This window comes from Macaca fascicularis, chromosome 15, assembly GCF_037993035.2.
Source record: "Macaca fascicularis isolate 582-1 chromosome 15, T2T-MFA8v1.1".
Classification (NCBI taxonomy): Eukaryota; Metazoa; Chordata; class Mammalia; order Primates; family Cercopithecidae; genus Macaca; species Macaca fascicularis.
The window spans coordinates 12,577,040-12,599,398 of NC_088389.1; the positions used below are offsets into that span (position 1 = coordinate 12,577,040).

Below are 22,359 nucleotides of genomic sequence, written 5' to 3' on the forward strand. Positions count from 1 at the left end.
GAAGTCAGAGTCATGGGGATGGGGTGGGGATGAAGAGCGTGGCTTTAATGTAGCTGCCAGATGTCCTTATATCACAAATTGCTTGGGCTTTCCCTAGGGCTGGCTGCAAGGTAGGGGTGGGGTTCATAGCTCTCCCATGGCTGTATAGCCTCACGCTCCTTTTGAGCCCCTGCACTGGGACCACCGGGCTCCGAGTCTCAGCTGGGACACCTCGGGGAGACGCCGGGAAGGACCTTGGGCAAATCCCCCAGCCTCTCAGCTCTGGGTGCCTGTTCTGAGAAGTGCACATCATCACAGTCTCCCTCCACAGAGAGGCCGATGTGGCTGAAACGATGCTCTGGTACAGCACTCATCACACAGCTGGGGTCCAACAGGCAGCCAGCAGACCTGCTCCAGGGGACCCACCTCTCCCCAAACTTCTCTCTCCTCCCCCCGACCTTCCCAGCCTTGGAACCTACAAAGCCCCCGCGCTGTCTCCACCAAGCCACTGTCTCCCTGCAATCAGGAACCCCAGGGCAGGGCAGCCCGTCTGCGTGTGCTCAGAGCACCAGAAAGCCTCTGGTCCCTAGAGTTCAAAGGGCACAGGGAGCAGCCCACCTGGCCCCGAGACAGCAGCGGAACTACACTACCCAGAATTCCCGGGGCTGGCCAAAAAGGAAATGTCGTTTGTTCAAGGAGAGGCTCAGCTCCCCGAGCAGCTGCAGAGAGAGGGAGCGAGGGGGAGCGAGGGATTACCAGAGGGAGGGCGGGCTGTGTGCGGGGAGCGAGGGTGGAGAGCCGGGCGGGCGGGGAGGAGGAGGCGGCGCCCGCCCGCCGCCGCCGCCGCCGCCGCCGCCGCCGCCGCCTGCGGACCTGCATCCCCGCGGGGCCGGCGAGCGGGCGGCGGTCCCTGCGTGCGCCGGCTGCGCTTGGCCGGCGGCGGCGAGCGGACGCGGGGGCCGGGCCGGCGCAGGGGCCGAGTTTCTGCAAAGTTTGACCCGGTTGCCTTTCCGATGCTGCAGCAGAGCGAGGCAGCGCGGGGCGCGCCAGGCGGCTGCGGCGCGGCGGCGGGGCTGAGCGGCGACAGCGCGCTCACAATGATCATAAAATAAAGGAGGCGCGCGGGGTGGGGGCGAGAGAGCCCCGAGCCTCAGCCCTCCGCCCCCGGCCGCCCCCCGAAGCCCCGAGCCGGGAGGAGGGTGGGGGCCGGGGGCAGTCACGCCGGCCCCAGATTCCAGTAGAGCCAAGGGACAGTGCCCGGGGAAGGGGGTGGGGGCGCCCCAAGAACGTGCCCGCGGCTGGGTCAGGGGCGTTCGGAGGGCGGCGACCCGGCCAGCAGAGCGGCCCCCGGGGCAGGTGAGTCGGCGGCGCCGCCCGGGTGGGGGCGTGCGCGCCAAAGTTCCCCGGCAGCGGCGAGCGCGCCCGACGCGCGGGACCCGGGGCTGCTCGCGGCTGGAGAGGGGCGACAGAGGCGCTTGACGCGGCGGGGCGGGGGCACTACGCTCTCCGAGGGCCGGGGGACCCCAGCAGGGAAAGGGGTGCCCGCCGGATCCGACGGCCCTGGTGGGTGGCGCTGTGCCCAAGGGGCCGGAGGGACGGGGTGGGGAAGGGGCACCTGGCGCTGGCGGCGCGGTGGTGGGGACAGCTCAGGGCAAGTGCTCGTCGCCCCCTGCAGCGACAGCCGCTCGCCCCCCACCCCGCCCCCGCCAGGGACGGTATCAGCGGAGATGTCACGGGCGGCTATTATTCGCTGGTGCGCGCGGTCGTGCGGTCGCCACTGACGGGGCGGGCGCAGGGGGCGGGGGCCGCCGCCTCCGGGGAGACCGCCCAGAGCTGCGCCGTCAGCTCCGCAGCCCGCGCCCAGCGCACACGCGTCGCCGCCCCCGCGCGCCCCCCGCAGCAAAGTTCGGCTCAACTTTGAGGCGGGCCTTGACGCGCTGTCCCTTCCACCTCCCACCAGGTCCTCGGCGGCCGTGGCGAAGCAGGCGGCGGCGGCTGGAGCGCAGCCCCGGGACCCTGCACGGCGGCCGGCAGCGACAGCGGCGAGGGGACGCGGCGTGCCCGCGTGGGGACGTCCGGCCGGCGCCCGCGAGTGGGCGCCGACGGGGACCCGCGCCGCGCTCCCCCGACACCGGCGAGCGGCCCGAGCCCTGAGCTCGCCTCCTGGAAGCCGCCGGTCGGCGCTTGCCCCGAGGGCGCCGGGACCTCGGCCGGTGGACAGAAACTGCTCTGCAATTGATTCGGCCGCGCCGGGCGGGTGCGGGTGCGGGGCCCGGAGGGAGCGCGTGCGGAAGGCCGGAGGGCAGGAAGTCAGGCTTCTGCAGCGAGGGTGGCGCGACCGCACGGGGACGGAGCCTTCCTTATTTATGAGTCTGCCGGCGCTCGCCTGCTTCCTCCGAAGACTTGAGGGAGAGTCTGCGAGCTGCCGTCCCCGCGTATGAGGCACAGAAGGGCCGGATGTCAGAACGACATAATTATTCATTAAACTACAAACTTTTCTTTTTTTAACCCAAAGAATATCGGTGATTTTTGTCCACTGCGAGGAGAAGAAGAGCGAGCCCAGGGCTCGTGAAATGCAGCAGAATCCTTATTTATAAACAGGCCGAGGTAGTGATATATGCGACCCCCCCTCTACTCAGTGACTTTTCTATCCTATGGATATCGGTCTTGAGAGTTGAGATTGGAGAGCAGCGCCGTCTGCACTGGGTCCTGCAGCCTCCGTCCTTTCAATGCCTGGTTTTCTCTGTGACTGCTGGCCTTCCCTGGAGATCAGAGCGCTCCTGTGTGCCATGGGCTGTATTCAGAGCATCGGAGGTAAAGCCAGAGTCTTCCGGGAAGGGATCACGGTGATTGATGTGAAAGCCTCCATCGACCCCGTCCCCACCAGCATCGATGAGTCCTCCAGCGTGGTGCTCCGCTACCGGACACCCCACTTCCGGGCCTCGGCCCAGGTGGTCATGCCTCCCATCCCCAAGAAGGAGACTTGGATAGTTGGCTGGATCCAGGCGTGCAGCCACATGGAGTTCTACAACCAGTACGGCGAGCAGGGCATGTGAGTACGGCGGAGAGCCAGCTCTGGGAACTGCTAGGGATGGCCGAGCTTGGAGGCCTGGTGAGGGGCGGCCCATAGTGGGGAAGGTGGAGATACCATGGAGACAGGACCCAGGCCAGAGAGAAGCTTTAGGCAGGTATGCAGGTGGCCTCCTTGGCCCGGTGTCTCCCTGAAGAGTTTCCCTGTGGATCTAGATTGGAGTCACAGTTCTGCACCGTACCCTGCCACTGTTTCCCCGGGGTTCCTGTCTCCTTCCTTGCAAGATGCCGAGAAAGCAGAGGAACATTACTCCCAGTGTTTCCTGGCAGAGCAAGCGTGCTGTCCGCCTGAGGAGTGTTAGTGCCATCAGGGGTCACCAGAGAGGCTGGAGGGCTGCCCTCCAGGCCTCTGGCCCTGTGGGGGCCCATGGCAGACACTCAGGCACTCTGCAACTCCCAGACCGGTGTGTTCAGGGCTTTGCGATTGGGCCTCAATTATCTCTCTGGCTTATACGAGTGCGTGCGAGGACCTGGGGGAGTGCTTCGCTATTCCAAACGGCACTGTGTTTGAGAGCACAGTTAGTTTTACAAGCCCGATTTCTTCACAGTGTAGCGCTTTCTGTCTCCAAGGCAGAAGGCCACTTTGCGCAGGCAAGTCCAGTGTTCCCCCCGGGAGGCCCTAACAGCAACAACAAAGAGGAGCCTCTCCTGCAGCCCCGAAGCCCCGTCTCCAGAGTGTGCCTAGGGTACTGGGGGTCCCGGTGAGGACCCTGGGGCCCTGGGGCTCCTTTCCTGGCCTGCTTCCTGACCCCAGAGAAGGCCGTCCCCATGGTGAAAATAGCTGTTTCTGAGCATGAGGAGGGCTAGGCAGGCCCTGGTGGGTAGCCCACCCATGCGGCTCCCTGACTGGCCGCGGACACTCCCAGAGCCCCTCTCAGCGTCTGCCCTGTGCAGCTTCACTTCCCCGTTTTGCAAGTGGGGAAAAGAGGAGAATTTCCCCAGGAGTTCGAACTTATCACAGATTTAAGAACCTCGTGGGCCACCTGTAAAGGAGAGGGGTGGAGGATGGCGGGACACCAAGTCTGGTGGCTTCTCTACTTAATGACTGCAAAGTTCTAAAGGAAACATGAGGATCACAGTAACCCTTAAATCCAGCGTGTGACTGTGACCATCCCAAAGAGGTGCATGGAGAGCACATGCAGAGGCTCTCACCGGCCGTCTCCACCAGCCTGGTATCTGTGCCAAGCCTTTTGCGTCTCAAGAGCAGCTAGTAATCCAGTTCAGGCCGGGGGCTGCCTTTCTATTCTAAGCAGGGAAACATGATTCTTAGTTATGCAGTGAGGACCTTTTCTAAGAACCCTTAAGCCCATAAACCTCCTCGGGCTTTGAAGGCATCCGGGACAGTTGTAGAAACAAAAGTCTTCCTCGGGGTTTTGGGCTAAGCCTAGTTGATTCCCTAGAAGGGGTTGGGAAGCGGGTGTCGTCTTCTGAACTTGGAAAGACTTGAGCACTCGTCGGGACTGTATTCTAATGAGGTTGGTGCAACGTGTGGTGGGGAGGCCACAGGCCTGACCCAAGGTACAGACTCCAAGCCTCAGCTTCCCCTTCCGTGCACCCGGGCTTCCGATGTCTTCACTAAGACTTGTTCTCCATCTGGTGACCCTGAGTAGGTGAGGGTGATGTGGCTGGAGCCAGGCCTGAGATTGGGAACTGAGGCAGGTTTGCCCTCCCTGTGCCAGTCCTCACTTCCTGGTTGGAAAAGCCTCATGCCTTCTTAGGCAGATGTGGGCGGGAGGCCAGGCTCTGCCACTTCCCAGGATGTGACCCTCGGCAAGTCCCTTTACTGCTCTGAGCCTCAGTTTACACATCTGCAAAATGGGGCTGGCGATAACCCCTTCCCCATGGCTGCTTGTGAGAATCACTCAAGCCAACCAAATTTGCCATGCAGTCAGCCCTGCGCCAAGCTCGTGGTGAATCCTCACCGCAGGCAGTAATGGGATGGGGATCGTCCTTAGCGGTGTTGTCACTGTTACTGTTATTCCATCAGACGTGAGTGGCTAAAACTACAGAATTAGGACAGATGTCAGCCACACTGTGTAGTGAATCTTCTCCCCAGGCTGAGTCTTTGTCTGTCACGTAGGGCCCACTTCCTGAGTGTAGAACTTTTTAAAGCAGTGTAAGGCATGAAGAGCTTGCGTTTTCAAGTGGCTCCAGACCATTTTCCTTGCTCTCCCTCTGCCCCTGACGTTTCTCTTTGCTCCCTCTCGTTCTCGGGACTCCTCTTTCGCTGCAGGGAGCCTCTGTGTCCCACCCAGCTCATTCTCCCTGGGTGCACTGGCTGTGTAATCCCAGTTGGGATACACAGGGACCAGCCCCAGGGACAGGATGCAGTCGGAGGCTCCCTGGGAGGGGTGGCTTGGAGCAGTTGGGCAGAAGGGTCCACGTGTCCTGGCTCCTAAGGCCTTGGCCAGGCAGCCCCCGGACTTCCATTCCGTGTCTGTCCATGAGGGTGAGAACTTCCCGTAGGCTGCTGTGAGGATTCAGCGAGAGGCCAGTATGGGTGGCTGTCCTGTAGCTGAGACGTAGAGGAGGAGGCTGCCGAGTACTTATTAGTAATCAACAGAATCAGCCTAATGGGCTGAGTGGCCAAAGAAGAGAGTCCCTTGAAGGGCTCATGGAGAAGGCCAGGATGTGGCCTTACTTTAGCTCCTTGCTGAATGGAAATAGAAGCATTTAGGTGGGATTTAGTTTTTTTTTTTTTTATTTTAATTTTTATTTATTTATTTATTTTTTGAGACAGTCTTATTCTTGTCCCCCAGGCTGGAATGCAGTGGTGCCAATCTTGGCTCACTGCAACCTCTGCCTCCCGGGTTCAAGTGATTCTCTTGCTCCAGCTTCCAGAGTAGCTGGGATTTCAAGCACACACCATCACACCCAGCTAATTTTTATATTTTTAGTAGAGACGGGGTTTCCCCATGTTGGCCAGGATGGTCTCGAACTCCTAACCTCGGGTGATCTGCCTGCCTCAGCTCCCAAAGGGCTGGGATTACAGGCGTGAGCCTTAGGTGGGATTTAAAACCCCTTCCTGTCTCCCCTGCCCCTAGGCCTTCCATTTTCCAAGTTTTTAAGCCTTGTGGCATGAAGGAAAGGGAACAGTGGTTGGGGTGACCAGGAACCCCAACCGGCCCAGAATTGTCCCTCTGCTCTGCCTGGCCCAGGATCAGGTAATTCTTTGTGCTGGTGGGGGGTGTCCTGTGCATGGGTAGGGGGCTGGGCAGCATCCCTGCTCTCTACCCACTGCATGCCAGGAGCACATCCCCGCAAGCTGTGACAGTCAGTAATGTCCCCGGGGAGAGCCCGATGTCCCCAGGAGGGGCTATGAAATCACACCTAGTGGAGGACCGCTGGACTTGACCCAGACAATTCACATCCTTAAAATGAAACCCAGGCCCTGTGCTTTAGTGGCCCGGGGAAGGGACAGCCAGGTAACGAGAGCTAGGTTAGGGCTTTCATTCTTTACAAATGGACTTGTATCCAAAATGTTAATTCCAGATACTTAACCGAAATCCGTCATACCCCCAAACGTTATCCCTGCTTAAAATTAATCCCTAAACCAGGAGGATCACTTTTTAGAATGACATTCTGGGTTTGAAACATTTGAAATGGAACAATTAAAAAAAACAAAACAAAACAACAACAAAAAAACACACACCATCTCAATAATACCCTGACTTTTACAGACAGAGCTGGAAAAGAGTGAGTTTCTCTGTGCCAGCATGAGAGGATTCTATATGGCTTTGGGTCCAACCCACATTGCTTTAAAAGCCAACCCCCCCCCTCTCCAAATTGTTGGAGACACCTGCCTCCACAGCCCGGCCCCCGCAATTCCTCAACTGCCACCTGTCAGCTGGCACAGAGTCTTCTAAGTGACAAGTCACAATTTCTCGCCTGTGTGGGAGAAGTTCCACGTTGTCCCTGGTTTGCCCTTCTCTGGAGCCCCCTGGGAACCTGGCCCACAGCCACGCCCATGGCCAAGGCCAAGGCCAGGGGCAGTTTATGGCTCTGGAGTCTGCCAAAGGGCAGACTGGGTGGGGAGGAGGGGGAGCAGCTCAGATGGAAAGGGTTTCTTTGGGTTGATGGGGACACTGCTCCATGCCCATGTGTAGCAAGGTCTGAACCCTAGCTCCCAACCCTTGGGCCAGCCTCTTAACCTTTCCAAGCCTCACTGTTCCTGTCTGTGAAATGGGAATATGAGTTCTCCCTCAGGGTTGTGATGATAAAGAGCTTAACCCAGCACCTCACATATACCAGGCACTCAATATATGGTAGCCGTCAATACCACAGCTATGAATCATGATACTGACAATGTCTTATTCATTATGCGGTGCCTGTCAGAGTCAGCGGAAAGGTGGCTGTCTTGTTGCTGTTGTTACATTATCCCTTCTCCTGGGTTTCAGATACCTGTCTATAGCATGAATGCTGTCACTGTGTTACGAAAGGTCAGTGGGGCCGGGCACGGTGGCTCACACCTGTAATCCCAGCACTTTGGGAGGCTGAGGCTGGCGGATCACGAGGTCAGGACATCGAGACCATCCTGGCTAACATGGTGAAACCTCGTCTCTACTAAAAATACAAAAAATTAGCTGGGCGTGGTGGCGGGCACCTGTAGTCCCAACTACTCGGGAGGCTGAGGCAGGAGAACGGCACGAACCTGAGAGGCGGAGCTTGCAGTGAGCCGAGATCGCACCACTGCACTCCAGCCTGGGCGACAGAGTGAGACTCCATCTCAGAAAAAAAAAAAAAAGAAAAGAAAGGCCAGTAGCCAGCCTGGACAACACAGTGAAACCCTGTGCATACAAAAAATACAAAAAAATTAGCCAGACACGGTGGCACATGCCTCTAGTCCCAGCTACTTGAGAGGCTGAGGTGGGAGGATCACCTGAGCCCGGGGAGGTCAGGGCTGCAAGTGAGCTGTGATCGTACCACTGCCCTGCAGCCGGGGCTACAGAGTGAGACCCCATCTCAAAAAAAAAAAAAAAAAAAAAGTCTAGTGGGAAAGGACAGGGCAGGGGTGGAGGGACTGCTGGGTGCCACCCAGCCCTGCAGGGATGACCCTGAGAATGGCTACCTCGGGCGCCTTCCCACCTGCCATCTCCCAGCGTCCTCCCCAGGAACTCAGGAAGGCCTCGTTTTATGATGTGGTCACAGCGTCTAAGACCTGAAGCTGGTTGCCCGAGCAGTCTTGCTCAGCGCCAGCAGATCTGGGGACAGGCCATGGAAGAATGTCCCTGTTGACCACGTGGCCTCTTCCTGAAGCCGGGGCCTGAGCGTCAGTTGTGCAAAGAACAATTGAGGAGGAGGCTTCCTCTCTGTAACCGGAAGGCGGCCTCCCCCATCTGCTGGGCCCCGGCGGAGGCGAGGGCGGGGTGGGTGGGAGAGGGAAGTCCTTGTTTCAAGGCTTTGGGGTGGGAGGAAGTAGGGGGGATGACCCAGCCGAAAGAGAGCTCCCCCAGGACCAGCCCCGGCCAAGGGATCGCTGCAGCCCTCATCCACCGTCCAAGCACTGGAAACAAACATTGGAGACGTGCGAGGCGCCACTCAACAGCCGTAGTAATCAGGGAAATGACAAGTTACATACTGACATCCTTTGTTTTGCTGATCAGAGTTGGGTGCAATGAAAAAGATCAGTGGTGCCCAGTGTTTGGGGGAGGGGAGCGTCTTCACCTGTTGTTTGTGGGAGGACAGTTGAGGCAGGTGAGGATGCTGAGAGGTGAGCCTGGCTGTGCCTGTTACCGTCCACATGCGCAAGCCCTTCAGCTCGGTGGTTGTACATTTTTTTGTTTTGTTTTTTTGAGACGGAGTCTCGCTCTGTCGCCCAGGCTGGAGTGCAATGGCCGGATCTCAGCTCACTGCAAGCTCCACCTCCCGGGTTCAAGCGATTCTCTTGTCTCTGCCTCCCGAGTAGCTGGGATTACAGGTGCCTGCCACCACACCCGGGTTTTTTTTCTTTTTAACATATTTTTAGTAGAGACGGGGTTTCACCATGCTGACCAGGCTAGTGTCGAATTCCTGACCTCAAGTGATCCACCTGCCTCAGCCTCCCAAAGTCCTGGGATTACAGGCGTGAGCCATAGTGCCCAGCCTGTACTTTTAGAGTCCCTTACAGAAATTTTGTGCCCCTAGCTCAGGGCCTGCATATTGGAGGCGTCCAAAAAAATAATCTACTGAACAAGTGAGTTAATGATCACGTGAACGGGGAAGCAGCACATAAAGATGTACATGGGCCGGGCGCGGTGGCTCACACCTATAATCCCAGCATTTTGGGAGGCTGAGGCAGGCGAATCATCTGAGGTCAGGAGTTCGAGACCAGCCTGACCAACATGGTGAAACCCTGTCTCTACTAAAAATACAAAATTTAGCGGGGTGTGGTGGTGCACGCCTGTAATCCCAGCTGCTCAGAAGGCTGAGGTGCAAGAATTGCTTGAACCCAGGAGGTGGAGGTTACAGTGAGCCGAGATCATGCCACTGCACTCCAGCCTGGGCAACAGAGCGAGACTGTCTTAAAAAAAAAAAAAAGCACAAGTAAGGATGTTAACTCCACGGCTCCTAATAGCAAAAAACCAGGAACAACTCAGGGGTCCCTCAAGAGGGAGTGAAATTATGGTCTGTCTGCAGTGCAGACTCTGAGGCAGGGCTATAGGCCCTGAAGACAAGGTAGAGCTATGGATACTCCCACGTGGGGAAATGGTACATTGTTGTTACATTTTTGTTTAAAGTTATCAAACAATATGTGGGGTAGTAACCCATTTTTGTTAAAAAGAAAATACTGAAGTTGGGAGTATATCCTGTGTGTATGCAGAGAGCAAGGTCCCAAAGGATGTTTACCGGAGTACAACACGGGGCACACGGGGAGGGGCGCATGGGGAGGTAGGTTTCAGTTTTCACTTGATATGCTGCTTTTTTTTTTTTTTTTTGCAACGAAGTTTCACTCTTGTTGCCCAGGCTGGAGTGCAGTGGTGCGATCTGGGATCATTGCAACCTCCGCCTCCCGGGTTCAAGTGATTCTCCTGCCTCAACCTCCTGAGTAGCTGAGATTACAGGCGGGCGCCACTGTCCTTGGCTGATTTTTGTATTTTTAGTAGAGACGGGGTTTCCCCATGTTGGTCAGGCTGGTCTTGAACTCCTGACCTCAAGCAATCCGCCCTCCTCTGGCTTCCATAGTTCTGGAATTACAGGCGTGAGCCACCGCGCCCGGCCTAAAAGTACTTCTTTTATAACTAAAAATTTTTTTTCTTTTTTTTTTGAGACAGAGTCTCGCTCTGTCGCCCGGGCTAGAGTGCAGTGGCCAGATCTCAGCTCACTGCAAGCTCCGCCTCCCGGGTTTACGCCATTCTCCTGCCTCAGCCTCCCGAGTAGCTGGGACTACAGGCGCCTGCCACCTCGCCCAGCTAGCTAGTTTTTTTTTTTTTGGTATTTTTTAGTAGAGACGGGGTTTCACCGTGTTAGCCAGGATGGTCTCGATCTCCTGACCTCGTGATCTGCCCGTCTTGGCCTCCCAAAGTGCTGGGATTACAGGCTTGAGCCACCGCGCCCGGCCTATAACTAAAATTAAACAGGCTCTGTTGGTCTTTCCTCCTCGTGTTAAATCCCAGTGATCCACTGCTGTGCCTGGGTTAAGAGGGGTGGGGTTGGCAGGGAGAAGGTGTCTGGGTCCCAGAAGGAATGGGGTTTGTTGTGGTGGGGGAATCCCCGCGGGCAGGCCCTGTGGGAGGCGAGACCTCCAGCCCTTCCCTCACTTGGTGAACAGGTGTTGGGGAGACCGGGAGAGCACGGCCTGGTGACCTGGTGGTGGTGGGGACAGCCCAGGGGGCCAGCAGCACGGGGGGAAGTCAGGAAGCCAGGATGCCTGTCCAGTGTGGAATGGGGGTTCTTGGGCAATCATTTCTTTAAAATTGTAAAGTTTTTACAGAATGAGTACTTTCTGCAAATTTTATCAGATCATAAAATCCATACCGTTGGGGGGTAGATAAAATAATTCCTAACTTCCTGCCTGGTCCGTGTGAGGGGCTGAAACCAGGGCTGAGCAGGAGACTCTGGCATGGGCAGGCCCTTGCCCTGGAGCCTCAATCTTTATCTGTAAAGGTGTTTCTTAAGGTGCCCAATGTGAGCCGCTTGTAGGAGGTGGAATAATATTTGAGTCAATCATTTAAGGTTAAGGCTAAATTTTGTTTTAATGCAACATATTTAATGCCTATTAGAACATATATCTGTATATATAGCATATCCAACCTGCTATTTCAAAAGTGTTTCTAAATTTCGTTGACTTTTTTTTCTTTTAGAGACAGGGTCTCACTCTGTTGTCCAGGCTGGAGTGCTGTGGGGCAGTCCTAGTTCACTGCAGCCTTGACCTCCTGGGCTCGCGCAATCCTCCCCCCTTAGCTTCCCGCATAGCTGGGAGTATAGGGACGCACCACCATGCCTGGCTAATTTTTAAGTTTTTTGTGTAGATGAGAGTCTCTTGCTTTGTTGCCCTGGCTGGTCTTGACGTCGTGGGTTCAAGCAATACCCCACCCTCCAGCCTTAGACTCCCATAGTTGATTGTTTTAAAAGCTGATTAGGTCGGGCACGGTGGCTCATCTCAGCAGCTTGGGAGGCTGAGGTGGGAGGATCGCTTAGGTTCCATTAGAGGCTGGTGGGGTAAGAGCTGGGTCAGATTGGGGACCTTGGCCCAGTGACTTCCCAGCTGTGTGACCTCGGACCTGGCCTCTAACTGCCCTAAGTCTCCTCCGTGAAATGCACCCCACAGCCCCAGCCCCAGGGAGGTGTGGTGCCCGGCGCAGCCTGTGTGCTTAGGGAGTGGTACCTGCTGTCAGCACTTGCTAAGGAGACCGTCCAGCAAGAGGCTCTTGCAGCTGCAGCCCTGCAGGATAAGCAGAAGCTCAGAGCAACTTTGGGGGCCCAGGACTCCTCATAGAGATGCCCTGTGGGCTTTGGGGGAGACCCAGCATGTACTGACAGCCATTGATCCTGGCCACAGACATTGATAGTGCCTGAAGCTGGGCCAGGTGCTGTGATACATCCCAGATATGTGGTGATGGGTGAGGCAGGCCTGGCCCTGCCCTCACGGCCTCGTGGTCTGTCTGGGAAAGAGACTGGTAGCAAATGAGTGCATCAGTATTTAATCACCGTCATGAACAGGCCACAGGGCAGTGGGATGAGATCCAGTGGCGTTGAATACTGGGAGGCACCTGGCCCGTGTGGAGCGTCCAGGCAGGCTTCTTTGGGATGGTGGCTGCAGAGCTGAGTAATGAGCAGCTATGAGCGAGGACAGGAGGAGTAAGAGGGGAGAGGAGGAGGAGGAAAAGGCGGTGGAGGAAGAGGAGGATGAAGATGAGTACGAGGATGATGCTGCTCCCGGTAGAAGGCCCTGAGAGGGAGGAGCATGGCCCGCTGCAGCAGCTGAGAATGGCTGGGGCCGTGGAGCCCAGGGAGGATGTGTGTGTACACGCACGTGTGTGTACATGTGCATGTGTGCACGAACACAGGGCTCTAGGATTCAATTGCGTCGGTTTTAAGGGCATAGGGGAGTCATGGCCGGTTTAACAGGGTTGGAGCCATGCCATCGGATTTGTGTTTTTAGAAGATCGCTCGGGCTGCTTCTGGGAGGGGAACAGATTGCAGGAGGCTGGGAGACCAGGGAAGGGTAAGGCCAGGGTGGAGGCAGAGGAGGAGAAGGGGCACAGCCTGGAGGGGCGAGGGAGAGTCCAGGATGGCGCTGTGTCCCGGAGACACAGGCCTCCCCCATTGCTGGCCAGGCCAGTAGCTCTGTCCACCCCTTTCAGGGCTTCGTGGTGTGTGGTACCTTGGCATGTGGTGCCAAGCAGGTGCCCTGCAGATGTTTGTTGGGTGGGTGACGATGGGACTCAAGACAGGGATGCTGCGGGAGGCTGAGGAAGCCACTTCAGCCCAGGAAGCGTTCTGAATCCTGAGTTCCAGCTTGGACTTGCCTGCTTGTCCTTTGGGGTCACTAGGAGGATGGGATTGTGACAGGTGGCCCTGCCTGCCCCTGCCCACAGCCATGGAGGTGAACGGCCTGCTGGGCTCCTAGACTGGACAGCTGCCCGGGGCCTGCACTCAGAAGGGCCCCGAGCGTGGTTCAAGGCTCTGCTGTCACCGCATTGAAAATCTCAGGTTGTTTACAGCCGGGCGTGGTGGCTCACGCCTGTAATCCCAGCACTTTGGGAGGCCAAGGTGGGCAATCACCTGAGGTCAGGGGTTTGAGACCAGCCTGGCCAACATGGTGAAACTCCATGTCTGCTAAAAAATATATAAAAATTAGGCCGGGCATGGTGGCTCACGCCTGTAATCACAGCACTGTGGGAGGCTGAGGTGGGTGCGTTACCTGATGTCAGGAGCTCGAGACCAACCTTACATGGTGAAACCCCATCTCTACTAAATAATTAGTCGGGCATGGTGGCACATGCCTGTAATCTCAGCTACTTGGGAAGCTGAGGCAGGAGAATTGCTTGAACCCGGGAGGCAGAGGTTGCAGTGAGCTGAGATCATGCCACTGCACTCCAGCCCAGGCAGCAAGAGTGAAACTGTCTCAAAAAAAAAGGAGAAAGGTGGTTAAGATATTGCTTAACTTTAGACTTTTAAGTCAAAAATAATGGGAAAATTTCAAGGACAACTACTAAAAGAATAGAATTAGAATGTTTAAATCCCCAGTAAGTAGAAAAATACCAATAAAATCTGTAATCAAAAGAATGGTGGGCAAAAAGCACTAAAAAACTGAATAGCAATTTTATAGAGAAGAGAAACAAGTTCATATAAAAATAATTCGGCTGGGGCGGTGGCTCACACCTGTAATCCCGGACACTTTGGGAGGCCAGGAGCTTGAGACCAGCCTGGCCAACATGGTGAAACCCCGTCTCCACTAAAAATATAAAAATTAGTTGAGCATGGTGGTGGGTGCCTGTGGTCCTACCTACTCAAGAGGCTGAGGCAGAAGAATCACTTGAACCTGGGAGGCCGAGGCTCCAGTGAGCAGAGATCTCACCACTGCACTCCAGCCTGAGAGACAGTGAGAATCCGTCTCAAAAAATAATAATAATAATAATGAAAGGTCAGAAAAGGCTTCAGGTCAAATCAGGGCTACCTGGTCTGGGAGAGGCACACCTCTAACTGCTCATGCCACCCTCAAAGTGTCTCCAGAAGCGTCCACTGACTGCTGTTGGTTGGACCAGGCAGTGAGTATCAATACATTTAATCATCACAAAAACCTGGCAGGCAGATGTCGGCGGATTGTCCGTGGGCTGCTGATGAGACGGTGGAGGATCCGCGCGTCTGTGACTGGACCACAGTGCAAGCAGCTGGGGCTAACAGTAGACCCTGGGCTGCCGCAGGTGCCCCTGAGCTACGCATCCCCAGCACCCCCAGGTGGGGGGAATCCATACAGCCTGGTGACGATTTGGCCCTGGCCCGCATGACGCAGTGCTGTCTGCCAGTCCAGGAGGCTCCTCACCTGCCTGTGTCTGAGCCAGGGCCTGGGAGTTTCAGGACTGCAGAAAGGAAAGGAAACCCCAAGGCTGGGGTCAGGAAGAGGAGGGTTGTTCTGCTGCTCAGCCTCACTCCTCCAAACCAGGCCTTCAGCTCTTTGCAAATGAAAGGGGCCAAGGCCAAAGCAGGGTTCCTTATGCAAGTTTGCTGTCTGCCCTGAAAAACCAAAAAAACGGGAATCTGTTCCAAACAAGTGTAAGCACTGGGTGAGGACAGAGTGGACGTTTCCTTCTGAAATAGGAGACCCGGCCCCCAGTGGGCAAAGAGGCTCTGACTCACTTCTTCATCCATGCGGGGGAGCGAATGAGCAGGCTCACCCGTTGTCATCCTGCCTGCTGCTGTGGGCCCCCCCAGATCTTTGGAATTACTGGGTACTTCCAGACAGTGAGGTTGTCTGAGCTTCCTCCAGGTTCCCTGAGTCTGGGGTGCTCAGGGGCTGGGCAGGAGATGCCCATTAAGCAGGTGTTACTCTAATGAGTGAGCTTTTCAATGAGATGAACAGGAAAATTGGCAAAATCATGTTCCTAATCATTCCTCCTATAGCGGCCCCAAGTTTGCTAACTGCTAACATTATATGATGTGTAAGTAGGGGAATGCATTTTTTAAATTATAGTAAAGTCTATGTAACATTTTATAAAATTTACCATTTTATTTTATTTTAATTATTTTTTAAAGACAGGGTCTGGCTCTGTCACCCAGGCTGGAGTGCAATGGCATGATCTCGGCTCACTGCAACCTCCACCTCCCAGGTTCAAGCGATTCTCCTGCCTCAGCCTCCTGACTAGCTGGGATTACAGGCACCCACCACCACGCCTGGCTAATTTTTGTGCTTTTAGTAGAGACAGGGTTTCACCATGTTGTCCAGGCTGGTCTTGAACTCCTGACCTCAGGTGATCTGCCCACCTTGGCCTCCCAAAGTGCTGGGATTATAGGTGTGAGCCACAGCGCCCAGCCCAGAACTCTTTTCATCTTGCAAAACTGAAACTTCGTCCCCAAGAAACATCAACTTTCCGTTCCTCTTTCTCCCAGCCCCTGGCAACCTCCATTCTACTTTCTGTCTCTATGAATTTGACACTAGGGACTTCACGTAAGTGGAATCCCACAGTATGTGTCTTTTTTTGGCTGGCTTATTTCACTCAACGTAATGTCCTCAAGGTTGATCTGTGTTGTAGCCTGTGTTGGAATGTCCTTCCTTCTGAAGGCTGAAGAACATTCCATTGTATGTATATAGCACATTTTGTTTATCCATTTATCTGTCGTTGGACACTTGGATCGATTCTACCTTTTGGCTATTGTGATTAATTCTAGGAACAGGAATGCTTTTTTTTTTTTTTTTTTTTTTTAAAGGTAGAGTCTCGCTGTGTTGGCCAGCCTCGGCCTCCCAAAGTGCTGGGGTTACAGGTATGAGCCACTGTGTCGAGTTGGGAATGCTTTTTTTTGAGACAGTCTCACTGTGTCACCCAGGCTGGAGTGCAGTGGCACAATCTCAGCTCACTGCAAACCCAGCGTCTCAGGTTCAAGCAATTCTCCTACCTCAGCCTTCTGATTACAGGATTACAGGCGTCTGCCACCATGACCCACTAATTATTATTATTATTTTTTTTTTGAGACAGACTCTCACTCTGTTGCCCAGGCTGGAGTGCATGGCATGATCTCGGCTCACTGCAACCTCTGCCTCCTGGGTTCAGGTGATTCTCCTGCCTCAGCCTCCTGAATAGTTGGGACTACAGACATGTGCCACCATGCCTGATTAATTTTTTGTATTTTTTTTAGTAGAGACGGGGTTTCACCATTTTGGCCAGGCTGTTCTCAAACTTCTGACCTCATGATCCGCCCGCCTTGGCTTCCCAAAGTGAATTTTTGTATTTTTAACAGAGAGGAGGGTTCACCATGTTGGCCAGGCTGGTCTTGAACTCCTAACCTTAAGTGATCCGCCTGCCTCAGCCTCCCAAAGTGCTGGGATTACAGGCGTGAGCCACCATGCCTGGCCAGGAGTGTATTTTTAGCAGTAACTTGTTCCTGGGAGTACCCGCTGTGCACATAGGTGAGCAGAAGGCACAGTGGGCGCAGGCTGTCCTGAGCTTCCCTGTTACAGGTGCCTTGGTGGAAACGGGCGCCCGGGTCCCAGGCTCCACCACTTGGCCAAATGTCCTTTGGGAAAGGTAGCGTCACTGTCCACCCCCAGCCCACCCCTTTGCTTTCTGTATCTGCAGCGTGGGGTTGCATGGAGAAGATTGTCTGTGAGCCTGTAATGTTAAATTAAGGGGCCCCTACAGCCTGGGGTGGGCTCCCAGGTGCTACTGTATCCACGGCCACATGGGAGTGTGGGATCCTGTATGTCCCAAGAGCAACTTGGGCCAGGCCGGCCACCTTTTTCTGTCCGAGGGTTATGATTATAACAGCGGTAGTGATGACAGTGATACTCCCAGCTGTTATCTGACCCCCTGCCCCCAGAATGTCAAAGGGGACCGGGTGGTCTGCTGGGTCCGTTCCATCCTCAGGGCCCGGGACAGCCCCTGGCCTACCAGGGAGACACAGAAAGCCCTCCTTGAGTGACCGAGTGAGTGAACTGGCCTTCCTTGTCCTCAGGTCCAGCTGGGAGCTCCCCGACCTCCAGGAGGGCAAGATCCAAGCCATCAGCGACTCTGACGGGGTGAACTACCCCTGGTACGGCAACACCACGGAGACCTGCACCATCGTGGGCCCCACCAAGAGAGACTCCAAGTTCATCATCAGCATGAACGACAACTTTTACCCCAGCGTCACGTGGGCCGTGCCCGTCAGCGAGAGCAACGTGGCCAAGCTCACCAACATCTACCGGGACCAGAGCTTCACCACCTGGCTGGTGGCCACCAACACCTCCACCAACGACATGATCATCCTGCAGACGCTCCACTGGCGCATGCAGCTCAGCATCGAGGTGAACCCCAACCGGCCTCTGGGCCAGCGCGCCCGGCTGCGGGAGCCCATCGCCCAGGACCAGCCCAAAATCCTAAGCAAGAACGAACCCATCCCGCCCAGCGCCCTGGTCAAGCCCAATGCCAACGACGCCCAGGTCCTCATGTGGCGGCCCAAGTACGGGCAGCCACTGGTGGTGATCCCGCCCAAACACCGGTGACAGCCAGGGCCACCCGCTAGGTTAGACTCGCAAATAATAATACCGCTGAAAACAAAACTCAGACTCACTCTTCAGTCATTCAGCAAGATACGACCATTCTACCCTCTCCAGCAGGCGGATCTCACTGTGCTGAGGCCCCCCGGGAAGGCCTCCCCGGCGCTCAGCACCTGCTTCCTTTCAGGGAGGGGGGAGACCTAAGCGGGACAGACAGACCCCACGTGCGCCCTCAGGGTCACCTCTGGTCTCCTTGCCTCTCCTTTTGCTCACAGCTTCAGTCACTCACCCGTAACAGATTCCCTGAAACACTGCTTTTTCCGTTTTTTAAAAAAACTCCTCTTATGGGGGTTCAGGGGCAGGAAGAGGAGGAGCCGATTAGGAGGGAAGCTCCGGCCCCCGATCAAAGAGACAGATCCGCACTGCTGCCGATTTGTGGCGCTGGCCGGCCTTCCCTCCCCGGGTCCCCCTGCCCTCTGTCATGCGGCCTTATGTAGACTTGCTTTGCCAAACTTTTGCCTTAAGCTGAATTTAAAGGAAGAAAACCAATTGGAGAAAGAAAGCAGGATCTCTTTTCTACCGGACTTTTCCTCTTCTGCCACAGGTGGAGGGAGGGGTGGGGTCGCCTGGGAGGGTCTCTTGAGCCTTTCTTCCCGGGTGTCTTGGGAGAAGGGTGAGGATGGGCGTTTAGACCTGAAACCAGCTGCTCACTCTTTCTTTTTGGCAGAAACAAAACCACAGGCAGATTCCGCCTGAACAGCCCCTTCTCTCCCTCCACCCCCAGGTGTCATCCCGGCACCGGCGGAGAGGGGCTGTGAGCTCTGGCCAGGGGGTGGCTCTGCCAGCGGCCTGGCCTCTTCTCCCCTCTCTTCCCAGCAGCCTTAACTTCCCTTGGGCGGCTCTAGGAGGAGAGAGGGAGGCTGCTGTGAGCCCAGGGAATTTTCACCCTCTCAGTCCTCGGGACCCACCCCCAGTGGAGTCCCTGGCCCTTCCTCCAGGTGTGTGGTGGTTTCCTTCTCCATCCACACTGGTCCCAAATGCCTGGGGGCCAGCCGCCCGGACCGCCGACACACAGCCTCAGTGTTAGTCTCAAAGGTAAGGAAGGCATTCACATCCCTTCTTGCAGGGCATTTTAAGACTTGAATCAGGTGGGCCCCGGCCCCTGTGGCTGGCTGGCCCCTGGTGTACTGTAAAAGGGCCAAGACAGGGCTCGTTCTCAGGGGTGCCCCTCCCAGGCCTTCGGGGCAGCGGGATGGTGCAGTCAGGCTCTGGGTGCCACACTGATGGAGGTAGAAGGCACCTGAGCTCTAGGGAAGTCTTGGGAGGCAGTTGGCCGAGCCCCTGCTTCCTGTCCTCAAAGAAGTGAATCCAGGCCAAGGGCTGGGAGGCTTGGGTGGGCTCATGGTAGAGAGGGGTCAGAGCCACTCTGGAGGCTGGGCTGGCACAGTGGAGAGTGACAGGTGAGGACAGACGTCTGGAAGCCCATCCCTGGGACCTGCCCTCCCTCGGTCCCAGGTTACTGGAGCCCCAGGGCTTACTTAGTCCTGACCCATCGTGCCAGGGCTCTGGGCAGTGTCTGCCTTGCGGCCACTTGCAGGGGCTATTAGGGGACATCCCACTGAAGCCATGTTCCTTCCAGCTTGCCAAACACACAGCTACCCGCCCGGGGCCCACACTCAGCCTAATAATAATCAAGCACAGAAAACCATCCATTTAGAAAAATAATCAATTTCTGCTACAGATGAGCCACTTGTAGGAGTCTCCGTGACAGCGTGGGACGGGGTGGGCACCGAGGTCCCTGCCCCGCTCCTTCGTCCACGGGCTGTTGCGTTTATTCAAGGGGTGCTTAATGACCGTTCAGCCTCCGCCGTCTGTCTCCAGGCCCAGCTCGTGCCAGGAGGCCGTCCTGGGACACACTGGGCTGGAGCTGCCGGCTGGCACGGTGCTCAGGGGGCCCCTGGTGGGGGCCAGGACCTCCCCACAGAAACTGCAGGTTCTCTCTTGTGAGGATGGAGGCTGTGCCACCCGGAAAGGCAGTAGCCTTGGGGGAACATCGGGTCCCAGCTGCACGTCTGAGGACGGGTGGGGACGGGGCTGGGACTCGGCCTTCATTCACTGGAGACTTCTCCACTCAGGTCTTTGTTGCACTAAAGCAGGGACAGGACCCTGGGGGTTCAGGAGGCGGGTCTCAGGCTGCTGGGTTCTTCCGGAAGTGGGACTGGAGAGCGGAATGGAAAGGGGCTTCCTGAGCTGCTGGGGGGTGAAGGACCCCCAAATCCGCATTTCTTGAGTGTGAGCAAACACTCGAGGCAAGAGCCAGCACCCCTCCCACTGCATGCCCGGCCCCCGGCCCACCTTGCCCCCTGACCCACCTTCACCTGTGCCCCTTCTTTCCACCCTTCCTTCCTCACTGAAGAAGGGCTGGGAAGACCCTGGAGAGGCTGCAGGTCTGTCCACAGACACTCAGCTAAGCCCCAGTCTGCTCCCTCAGCCTCCTTGCTCATGTTGGAGCACAGGCCCCAGGCTTCCTGCCTGGGGCCCCAATTCCTCTTATGTCCCCCAGCCCCGCCCTGGCGTGGACATCCACTCACTCCTTCCAGCAATAAGAACCGTCCTTGGTCGTGGAGAGTACTGTGAAACAAACCAATGCACTTACCAGGAGGCACAAGACTCTTGAAGAAGATGTAAAATGAACCTTTTTTTTTTTTTTAATAAAAAACAAATATTCATAAAGAGAAATAAAATGTAATTTTAAAGTAGGCTTGGCTAGGTCCTGGATGTTTCTGAAGTGGCGATTCACTTTGGGGTGGGTGGCTCAGCGGTGCTGGCTACGGGGGTGAACGTGTTTGGGGGGCAGGAGGATGGGCTGAGGCTGGGATCCTGGTGCTCAGGACCTGGGAAATGGGAGGAGGGAGCCAGTCTTTGAGGCCTGCTCCTTCCAGCTGCCTCTGTTCACAGCACCAGCTCCGGCGAGAGCAGCCCTGCGGTCTCAGCCTTGCACCCACAAGTGCCCCTGCCAGTGCCCTGCCTGGAGGGTGGTGGGCTTGGAGGTAGAGCTAGGAATTGAGGGCAGCTTGGCTTTTTGGCGAACAGGTTCTCTTTTGTGAGGATGGAGGACATGCCACCCAGAAAGGCAGTAGCCCTATGTCAAGGGCAATTAATGTTTAGGTTGACCCTTAACTTGGGCCTGCAAAGGTGTCTTTCTGTGCCCAGGCAGGACAGTGTGTCTGGACAGGGGCTCCGTGCCCTGCCCTCGGCCAGCAACTGACGAGGGGTCCTGTGAGGCCCCAGCCTTGAATGGATACCATCTTATAAATGGTGCTTTCTTGTGTAAGCGTGGGTGGGGGCCCCAGAGGTCCTGGAGTGGCCGTGGGCCCTGAAGGCAGACCACAGGTTCAAGGCCATTTATGTGAGCTTCAGCACGACACTCAGCCCCTCTGAGCCCTACTTACTTTGTATGGAAAATGGAGATTTGGCCAGGTGTGGTAGCTCACACCTGTAATCTCAGTGCTCTGGGAAGCCAAGGTGGGTGGATCATTTGAGGTCAGGAGTTTGAGACCAGCCGGGCCAACATGACAAAAATCCGTCTCTACTAAAAATACAAAAATCAGCCCGGTGTGGTGGCAGGCACCTGTAGTCCCAGCTACTTGGGAGGCTGAGGCAGGAGAACCACTGGAACCCGGGAGGTGGAGGCTGCAGTGAGCTGAGATTGTTCCACTGTGCTCCAGCTTGGGTGACAGAGCGAGACCCTGTCTCAAAAAAAAAGGAAAAAGATTGGGAGGCCGAGACGGGTGGATCACGAGGTCAGGAGATCGAGACCATCCTGGCTAACACGGTGAAACCCCGTCTCTACTAAAAAATACAAAAAAAAACTAGCCGGGCGAGGTGGTGGGCGCCTGTAGTCCCAGCTACTTGGGAGGCTGAGGCCGGAGAATGGCGTGAACCCGGGAGGCGGAGCTTGCAGTGAGCTGAGATCCGGCCACTGCACTCCAGCCTGGGCGACAGAGCGAGACTCCGTCTCAAAAAAAAAAAAAAAAAAAAAAAAAGGAAAAAGAAACTGGAGATTTTCAGAGGAGCTGCCCACTGGCGGATGCAGTGGAAACTCCCTGTTCTACTCTCTTTCTGGGTGCGAACTCATTGAATCCTCATGACAACCCCACAAGGGAGGTGTTACTGCCACCCCCATTTCACAGACGAAGGAACGGGGAGAGTGGACGCCAAGGAGCTGCCTGAGACCACGCAGCTAGGGCAAGGCGGAGCCAGGATTCGAACTCTGGCCACAGAGCACCTCTCGCCATGGCGCACTCTCAGTCTTGAGCCTGAGACTGTGGGGCCATGTGCAGTGTCCAGTAACATTGGTGACTGTTACTGAGAAGGTCCCAGTCCTCTGCTGCCCAATCCTGGGTGCCCCGGGCAGGAAGTGCACCCCCCTCCCCACCCCGGAAGTCTCGGAACAGTCAGTTTTTTCTGGCCCACAATGAGCCCATCTCTTTCCCTTTGAGGAGGGGCCGGCTGCTGCACCCACTGCACGGGCGGTTCATCATGCAGGGTGGGCAGTGGCTTCTCTGCACCCCCATGGGGACAGGGAGGCCCCATGCGCTCTGGGCATCAGAATTCGGGTCTTCTGTGGGTTCTCCACGTTGCAGCAAACCAACGGCGCTCACATCCTGCCTCCTGGG

General features: G+C 56.2%; 1 protein-coding gene across 3 annotated transcripts; it reads left to right on the forward strand.

The window, feature by feature from the left end:
• The first annotated feature begins 983 nt into the window (after positions 1 to 983).
• FAM78A (family with sequence similarity 78 member A) lies at positions 984 to 20,439 on the forward strand. 3 transcript variants are annotated; one of them, XM_065529990.2, is made up of 4 exons: positions 8,472 to 8,779; positions 14,215 to 14,258; positions 15,244 to 15,365; positions 17,158 to 20,439. In XM_065529990.2, the coding sequence occupies exons 1-4, from the start codon at positions 8,494 to 8,496 to the stop codon at positions 17,684 to 17,686; spliced, it is 981 nt and encodes a 326-aa protein (XP_065386062.1). In that variant the 5' UTR covers positions 8,472 to 8,493; the 3' UTR covers positions 17,687 to 20,439. The 3 variants fall into 3 exon arrangements, with proteins under 3 accessions (XP_065386061.1, XP_045229888.1, XP_065386062.1); XM_065529989.2 differs by lacking the exons at positions 8,472 to 8,779; positions 14,215 to 14,258; positions 15,244 to 15,365 and adding an exon at positions 984 to 1,335; XM_045373953.3 differs by lacking the exons at positions 8,472 to 8,779; positions 14,215 to 14,258; positions 15,244 to 15,365 and adding an exon at positions 1,820 to 3,031.
• The last annotated feature ends 1,920 nt before the right edge of the window (positions 20,440 to 22,359 follow it).